Source organism: Sapajus apella, unplaced genomic scaffold (genome assembly GCF_009761245.1).
Source record: "Sapajus apella isolate SASKATOON/1434 unplaced genomic scaffold, GSC_monkey_1.0 scaffold27, whole genome shotgun sequence".
In the NCBI taxonomy this organism is placed as follows: domain Eukaryota; kingdom Metazoa; phylum Chordata; class Mammalia; order Primates; family Cebidae; genus Sapajus; species Sapajus apella.
In genome coordinates this window covers 16899661-16909291 of record NW_022436967.1, presented here as the reverse complement: position 1 = coordinate 16909291, position 9631 = coordinate 16899661, and the positions used below count along the sequence as shown (strand labels likewise).

At 34.5% G+C, this 9631-nt stretch overlaps 1 protein-coding gene across 12 annotated transcripts in view; it reads left to right on the top strand.

Annotated features, from left to right (window-relative positions):
* Positions 1–9631, top strand: part of KIAA1109 (KIAA1109 ortholog) — a 215319-nt gene that overhangs the window by 15600 nt on the left and 190088 nt on the right. For all 12 annotated transcript variants that reach the window (XM_032292381.1, XM_032292387.1, XM_032292382.1 and 9 more), the window contains 3 exons: positions 2046–2162; positions 3896–3974; positions 5224–5288. In XM_032292381.1, coding sequence (XP_032148272.1) covers positions 2046–2162; positions 3896–3974; positions 5224–5288 — 261 coding nt within the window. The remainder of the gene's footprint in view (positions 1–2045; positions 2163–3895; positions 3975–5223; positions 5289–9631) is intronic.

Sequence of the window (9631 nt, the reverse complement as noted above, 5' to 3'; positions counted from 1 at the left end):
CACACACACACACACACACACACACACACACACACACACACACACACAGATACTTTTGTTACAGAAATAATAAATCCTCAGATACAATTTTACTGTAAAAATCATTCTATTTTTATAGTAAAATATAATTATATGCCTAATCTTTTAATCTCTTTCCTCACTCTTTGTGCACTTGGCAGTGAGATCTGCTATTAATAATTTTTTGTCATAATCTAGCAGTTTTCTAGGTATATACAAATAGTTCAAACTAAATAGCAGAGGGAAGATAGGAAATATGAGTGAATGAATGAATATGAATGAATGAGAGGGAGAAATACAAAAATAATACAGGGGAAGGGAGAAATTATTGTAGGCTGTTTCTGCTCAGCATGTATTCATGGGAGAATGGTATTTGACTTTAATTTTGGCTTAAGAATTGGAAACAAGAGAGAGGAAATTTAAGAGAGGAAAGGAAGGGTAATGATAATTTGTTGTGCATGTTCTGTGTGCTAGATACCAGTTTGTACTTATGCTGTCTCACTTAATGCTTAGAGGAGCTTTATGAAGGTAGGTTTTTATTCTTTTCCTTTTAATTCCCTGTTGGGGAATTGAGGCCCATAAAGATGAAGTATTTTATATGGGTTACACAGGTGGTTTTTTTCCTGAGGGCGTACTTAAGCTTCTTTCATGACACCCAAGGATGTGGGTAGGAGTATGTATGAGTAGAGGTGAAGTGTCTGTTCCCTTTCCTGTTACCTAGAATTTTTCAGACTTTTTCCTTTCTAAATACCTCCTTTAAGAAAAAAACAGCAACGGTAACAAGCAGTAAAACACTGAGCAATTGTTTAATCCCTCTGTTTTACAATGAGGGTAGAAGGGCATGCTATAATGAAAAGACTACAATTCCTGGCTTGTTTAATACTAAAAGCATATTTTCTCAGCAAATGCCTGTTTCCATTCTGAAGGACTCATATAACAAACTACTGTTGATACAATGATTTATAGTAAAAATTTATACAAAATGACTTTAAACTTGAGATATAATGGCATATCATCAAATTAGCTTTTCAAAATATTTTTTGTTTATGGGCAAATCATAGCACTTAGTATGTCAAAGCTATTACCATCAATCTAAGCGACCCTGGGAATAGTATTTTATGTTGACTTGCAATGATCGCTTTGTTTTATCTATGATACATAATGGTTTAAAAGTTAAGGACTTAATATGATGTTACTAAAGGGTTATACAGGTTAAGTTGCTTTACACAACTTTCTCATAATTTAGTAGTTATACTTTCGAAAAGGATAAGTAAGAGCAAATTTATTATCAAAACAATGTTTTCCTGTGTTTTGCCTTTTGTATATTCGTGGACTATATTTTTTGAGAATATGAATTTTATAAGTAACTATACACTTTCATTGAAGAAAAAACCAAATTTAGAATATCATTTACTGTAACATATTCAGTGACATTCATCATAACTTATTGTCTTACCCTTTACAGCAAAATATCTAGTTACAGGTGGCCTGTTTAATATGCCTTTATACTAAATGTCCACTTCTTTTATTTGTTTAAAACACAGCTTTAAAAAGCAGAAGGTTTTTTTAAATCAGAGACTTAAAAAGCAGAAGGTTTTTTTAAATCAGAGATAAAAAAATCATTATTTTTCTTTCTTTACAAATGACTATAGCTTGTTTCAGGAAATAGCTTGGGAATGAACTTGTGTATGAGATGAGTTTTTTGGCCTAATAAAGGTAGATGTGTTTCAGAATATTCAGAAATATGGGCTTTCTTCTCCCAGAACGTTTTTACATAATGTTTGATAACTAAAACAGTACAAAGCAGTAATAAGTAAACAGAAAGGAAAGCAGCCATACTTGAAACATTGCTCTAATGGCTCTGCTTGGAATTTATGCTTTTCTGGATAATGAATGATGAAGAGGAAGAAAGTTGGATAAATTATAATCAGCCTCTGGTTTTAAAATTCCACGTACTAAATTGTAAGAGGACACATTACTAGGTAGAAGTAAATCCTATTATTTCTGATTTATTTTCCTCCCAACAGCTACCATTTTGTCCTGTGGATGGATTATTTACCTCACGTATTATAATTCCCGGAATGTTGGTCTTATTTTAACACTAGTTCTTAACAGATTATACAAGCATGGCTATATCCATATTGGTGAGTTTGAGTTACACTGAATTTTTTTCTTCCTTATAATCTTGATATGTTGTCTTACCATTTTCTGTTGCTATAACTGAATACCTGAGACTAGGTCATTTATAAAGAGAAGTAATTTATTTCTTACAGTTCTGGAGGCTGGGAAGTCCAAAGTTGAGGGGGTGTATCTGGTGAGGACCTTCTGGCCAGTGGAAACTGCAGAGTCTTGAGGTGGCACAGGGTGCCACATAGTGAGGGGGCTGAGCTTGCTTGTTCAGGTCTCTTTTTCCTCTTGTAAAGCCACTGATGCCCCAACATCATGGCCTCATTTAATCTTGATTACTTCCCAAAGGTCTGACATCTCAAATACTATAGTCGGACTCCCCACTCATCTAACACTGTCATAATGAGAATTAAGTTTCATCTTAAGTTTTGGAGAGACAAACATTCAAACCATAGCAGGTGTATATTATAAATTTATATTTCATGAACACATAGTAGCATTAGAAATTTACCTTGGTTTCTTAATAGTTGAAATAATCTAACTGGAATTTCTCTGACACAGCACTCCATGACTCTATGATAATATCCACTTGGTTATATCCTTTACCCCATTATTTATTATTCTTTAAGTGTTTCTAGTAACCTTTTTTTTTAACTTATAAAAGATGCTCGTTAAAATAATTTGAAAAACTTGGATGTGTATAAAATATAGAAATAGAAATTTCTTTAAGAGTCCACCTTTCAAAGAAAATGTTTAATGTTCATTGTAGTTTTTATTATTTTTAAAACCCATAGTTTAAAATCTGTAAGTTGGAATCATCTTGTATGTTTCATTTTACGGACTGCTTTATTCAATTTTTTGAGTACTTAAAAGTGGAAAGTTTGAGTTGGGCATGGTGGCTCATGCCTGTAATCCCAGCACTTTGGGAGGCTGAGGCGGTAAGATCACAAGGTCAAGAGATCGAGACCATCCTGGCCAACATGGTGAAACCCTGTCTCTACTAAAAATACAAAAAATTAGCTAGGCATGTTGGTGGATGCCTGTAGTCCTAGCTACTCAGGAGGCTGAGGCAGGAGAATCGCTTGAATTCGGGAGGCAGAGGTTGCAGTGAGCCAAGATCGCGCCACTGCACTCTAGCCTGGTGACAGAGCGAGACTCCATTTCAAAAAAAAAAAAAAAAGAAAAGGAAGAAACGAAAAAAGTGGGACGTTTGCAAGTAGGTAGAAGGGTGTATTAGGAAGCTAGGGTGCTTTGAAAGCCCTAAACCAGGGAGAAAGGGGTGGGGAGAGATGACTAGAGAGAACCATTCTAACCCTGCCTAATAGTTGAGTACCTCTTAATCGACACAAAACTTCCCTCAAACATAAATAGTCTTTCATTAATTTTAGGCCATGGCTGGTTCCTGCAGTCACTCAAATTACTAAAGAAAAATGGTGAATTAGTCACTACTTGGGTTTATTTAATGGCTGTGCATAATTAAGGGAATTATTCATACAAAGCAGTAACTTAAACTAATAATCCTCTTCTGGTTATTTAGTAGCTTACTTCATAATGATGATATGTGTATAGCACTTTTTGTTTTATTGGGGAAAGAATGATGGAAAATCAGTAAGGCTATAAGGATATCAGGAAGGGAGTGAGAAGAGATGCTTATTGAATAAATTGAGTGCTAATGTTATTTTAAACTTTAAGGGCTCTACTGTCTGTTAAAACAGTTACATTAATTGCTGTTTTTTCCTTCCTGTAACAGGTTCCTTCTCTTTCTCTGTTCTTTCTGGAAAAGTCATGGTTCGTGAAATCTATTACATTACAGAAGACATGTCTATTAGGTAACAAAATTAAAAAATTAAAAAGGACCCATCTTAAACATACTTAATACAAGATATATTGTTAAATATATACAAAAATATTGTTAAAATGTTATACTACGTTTTATTTAATGTTACTTCTTCAAATAAAACTATAAATTTTTTTTCCAGCAAATCATACTTGGTGAATTGATATTTTAAAATATTTTTGTCAATGGATTAATTTAGAAAAGAATTAATTTATTACATAGCAGTTTATAGAAATGAATAATCATTTCTATATGAATCTAGAAAAATAATCATTCATTTCTAGATGAAAAAGTGAACCATTAAGTTGCTTGACCATTTTATATCATAGAGTTTATAGTAGTTGTTCGTTATATATAGCAAGGTTTAGAGATGTTAGTAGCTGTCATCCATTAGCTCCTTATTAGAGATAATAAGTTTACAGAGTTGTTTAGCATTTGGTAGCAACTCTAATTTTATTCTAATAAGGAAGCACAGCTATGAAGATAATAAGAAAGGATGTGATTGAAATGTTCCTTCTTCTGAGAAGTCTTGAAAGAAAAGCCTATTCTATTTTTGTGATTTTTCTTAAAATTTGTGACTTAAGTAGAATTCAAAGTTTTGAATTAATTGAGAGGTGCTAGAGTTGGCAATACTCACACCTCACTTAAACCTATAGAAGACAAGTTCTATGCTAGTCTAAAATTATTTCCAAATCAAAAGTGAAAAATAAAAAGCTAAGAGACTATAAGTCCATCCTTTTGGGGCACTAGATGCTAGGTTATTTATGAGAAACAAAGGAACATCTTTAAAAGTTTCCCCTTAGTGTGCTAACTTCCCCCTTTCAAGATTTGGCTATTGTGTATATTTTTTTTTTTCCTCTCTCCTGTAGACCTAGGTATTTGTAATTTTTATATTTTTAGAAAATATCACTTAAAAAGGAAAGCATTTCTGTTAGTAGTTCATTTTCCTGTTACCATTAATTAGAAGACTATAATATTTCAAAACATGTTGTATATGGTAAATATATACAACTTTTATTTGTCAAGAATCTTTAGCTATGCAAAATTTCTTTTCCTTTTTTATCTAGAAGATCTAAACATACTTCATAAGTCTTTGTTCACAAAAAGATTTGTGTTTATGTATGCCACTGTTCTTTTGAGGATTTTCTGTATTTCCTTATTCATTATGAATTCCCTGCCTTTTGCAGTAACTAAGAATTAATTGTTACTTAAATTCTAATTTTGTAATCTATCTTTCTTAGAATTCAAGATGGATTTATCATTTTTCGGTGGTGGAAAATGTATAACCCAAAACAGAAGCAACATGGTGAGTTTTCATTTTTTATGTGTTTAAAATGTTCAATCATATAATCAGGATTTTATGAAAACTAATTAAAATTAGACATGACCAGTAGGAAAAGTTTAATTTTTAGGCCAGGTGTGGTGGCTCATGTCTGTAATCTCAGCACTTTGGGAAGCTGAGGCGGGTGGATTACCTGAGGTCAGGAGTTTGAGACCAGCCTGACCAACATGATGAAACCCCGTCTTTGCTAAAAATACAAAAAATTAGCTGGACATGATGGCAGGCGCCTCTAATCCCAGCTATTCAGGAGGCTGAGGGAGGAGAATCACTTGAACCCAGGAGGTGGCGGTTGCAGTGAGTGATCCCAGATCGTGCCACTGCACTCCAGCCTGAGCAACAAGTGGGAAACTCCATCTCAAAAAAAAAAAAAAAAAGAAAAGTTTAATTTTTAAAAATGAATGAAGAGAATTATTACTAACTTTTAGTAGCATTAGCTGTGATTTAAATGAGAAGTACATACTCTTCAGTAAGGTATCACGTTTTACCAAAGTTAATAATTTGAATTATTTGCAAAAATATATTTGAAATGCAAAATACTCCAAAGAAAGGTAAATTTTAAACCAACACATAAAAGTATACTACCACTCATATTTTAAAAATAAACTAAGGAAAATGAATCAGCAACATTTACTTTCACTTTGTAGTATCTTTCACATAGTAATACTTTTATGAGTAATTTACTTGTTAAACAATTTTTCAGGCAAATTCTTTTACTTCTACTCCAGTCTAGGTTTTTTCTCTTATTACTTCCTAGGATAATTGGGAAAAAAATTATAAAGGCCCAATCCTTAAAAAAAACAAATATTTAGAAGATACAATTTTCCTGATATTTTACAGTAGTTGTTTGACCTAGGTTCTTTCCTATTTCCTGATATTTATCACATGACTAATAGCTAAAATAATCCCTAAGCTGTTATATCAAGCACTTCATTGCCTTTTCTTGCTGTAGTTTAAATTTTAAAATAAACCGATTAGGAAACACAGCGGTGTTTTAATGTGTATGAAGCATTCTAGTACTTGATAGTAATAAACCAGTTTTAAACACATTAAACTCTGTCATTCACTAGTGTTAAACCTTTCCTCAGTAATCATCCATGATCTCTCCTCAGATCGCTAGGGTCAAATATCCAGCAGTCTACTCAACATCTCCAATTTTATGTGTAATAGGTTTCTTACACTTGAAATATCTAACCAAACACCTGATCTTCCCACCCAAACCTACCCCACAGATAATTTCCATCTTATCAAGAGCAAGTCTATCTTTTCTACTGCTCAAGCCAAAAATCTTGACTGCTGTCTTTTGTGTCCCAGAGGTCATCATCAAATTCTGTCAGCTTTCCTTTCAGCCTACAACCAGAATCCAACTACTCACCACACTGGCAAAAGTCACCATCATCTTCCACCTGTTTTATCACATAGTCTCCTAATTAGTCTCCCTGCTTCTGTGCACTTGTTCCTCAACCTGCTCTTAGTACACTGGCCAGGTCTTTTAAAAATCTAAGATCATTTTATTACTCTCTGTTCCCAAATTTTCCAGTGGCTTCTCTTCTCATCTCACTCAGAACAACACCAAGATCTTGTAAGTGACCTGTAGAATCTTAGAAAATTCCTAAAAATAGCTTATAAAATCCTACATTCCTATAAATATTCTATATAATTCTCTCTACCTCCTGATCATCTATTTTCCACCCCACTCTAAATAAACTGGCCTGTTGGTGTTGGTAATGAAAGTTCAACAGAGCCACCATGAAAGAATGGCCTCCAGATATTCACAGTAGTCATTCCCATATTTGCTTGGTGGTTCTGTTGAACTATCCTTTATCAATGAAGCTTTTCCTGAGTAGTTTTGTAAAGCTGTACCCTCCCCACAAAGTAGCACTTTCTGTTCCACTAACCTTGCTTTTTCTTTAGTGTTGTATTTTCCTCATGCATGCCTTGATGCTATATATATATTTACTTGCTTATTAATGGAATCTCCGCAACTTGAATGAAGCAAGCTGTAAGGGATGGTACTTGTTTTATTCTCTATTGTATACCTGGTGTCTAGAAAGATGCTTAGTACATAGAAGAACTCATTTGTATAAAAGAGTAACAGAGCATCTTTCTACTAGTCATACTCCTAAGTAAAACAGAACATTGAGAAACAAATCTTATAGAATCTTTGAAAACCTGACATGTGGAGGTATATAGATCTAAAATAGAATAATTTTTTCCCAGATAGATCTATACATATAGAAATTAATTCTTTTTTTAAAAAAAATATTTTATTGCACTTTAGGTTCTGGGATACATGTGCAGAACATGCAGGATTTTTGCATAGGTACATTTATGGCAATGTAGTTTGCTGCCTCTGTCCCCATTACCTGTATCTGGCATTTCTCCCCATGTTATCTCTCCCCAACTCCCTATGCCCTGCTGTTCCTCTCCTAGTCCCCCGCCAACAGACCCCAGTGTGTGAGGCTCCCCTCCCTGTGTCCATGTGTTCTCATTGTTCAACACTCGCCTATGAGTGAGAACATGTGGTGTTTGATTTTCTGCTTTTGTGTCAGTTTGCTGAGAATGATGGTTTCTAGATTCATCCATGTCCCTACAAAGGAAACGAACTAATCGTTTTTTATGGTTACATAGCATTCCATGGTGTATATTGCCACATTTTCCTTATCCAGTCTATTATTGATGGGCATTTGGGTTGATTCGAGTCTTTGCTATTGTAAACAGTGCCGCAATGAACATACATGTGCATGTGTCTTTATAATAGCACAATTTATAGTCCTTTGGATATATATACCCAGTAATGGGATTGCTGGGTCAAATGGAATTTCTACTTCTAGGTCCTTGAGGAATCGCCACACTGTCTTCCACAATGGTTGAACTAATTTACACTCCCACCAACAGTGTAAAAGTGTTTCTATTTCTCCACATCCTCTTCAGCATCTGCTGTCTCCAGATTTTTTAATGATTGCCATTCTAACTGGCATGAGATGGTATCTCAGTGTGGTTTTGATTTGCATTTCCCTAATGACCAGTGATGATGAGCATTTTTTCATGTTTGTTGGCCTCATATATGTCTTCTTTTGAAAAGTGTCTGTTCACATCTTTCGCCCACTTTTGAATGGGTTTGTTTGTTTTTTTTCTTGTAAATCTGTTTTAGTTCTTTGTAGATTCTGGATATTAGCCCTTTGTCAGATGGGTAGACTGCAAAAATTTTTTCCCATTCTGTTGGCTGCTGGTTCACTCTAATGATTGTTTCTTTTGCTGTACAGAAGCTCTGGAGTTTAATTAGATCCCATTTGTCTATTTTGGCTTTTGTTGCCAATGCTTTTGGTGTTTTAGTCACGAAGTTGTTGCCTATGCCTATGTCCTGAATGGTTTTGCCTAGGTTTTCTTCTAGGGATTTTATGGTGTTAGGTTTTATGTTTAAGTCTTGAATCCATCTGGAGTTAATTTTAGTGTAAGGTATCAGGAAGGGGTTCAGTTTCTGCTTTCTGTACATGACTAGTCAGTTTTTCCAACACTGTTTATTAAACAGGGAATCCTTTCCCCATTGCTTGTTTTTGTCAGGTTTGTCAAAGATCAGATGGTTGTAGATGAGTGGCGTTGCCTCCGAGGCCTCTGTTCTGTTCCATTGGTCTGTATCTCTGTTTTGGTATCAGTACCATGCTGTTTTGATTACTGTAGTCTTGTAGTATAGTTTGAAGTCAGGTAGCATGATGCCTCCAGCTTTGTTCTTTTTGCTTAGAATTGACTTGGCTGTGCGGGCCCTCTTTTGGTTTCATATGAAGTTTAAGGTGTTTTTTTTTGCAGTTCTGTGAAGAGGGTCATAGGTAGCTTGTTGGGGATAGCATTGAATCTGTAAATTACTTTGAGCAATATGGCCATTTTCACAATATTGATTCTTCCTAACCATGAGCATGGAAGGTTTTTCCATCTGTTTGTGTCCTGTCTTATTTCCTTGAGCAGTGGTTTGTAGTTCTCCTTGAAGAGGTCCTTTACATCCTTTGTTAGTTGTATTCCTAGGTATTTTATTCTCTTTGTTGCAATTGTGAATGGCAATTCATTCTTGATTTGGCTCTCTTTAAATCTGTCATTGGTGTATAGGAAGGCTTGTGATTTCTGCACATTGATTTTGTATCCTGAGACTTTGCGGAAGTTGCTTATCAGTTTCAGGAGATTTTGGACTGAGATGATGGGGTCTCCTAAATATACAATCATGTCATCTGCAAATAGAGACAATTTGGCTTTCTCCTTTTCTAATTGAATACCCTTTTTTTATCTTTTTCTTGCCTGATTGCTCTGGCTAGAACTTC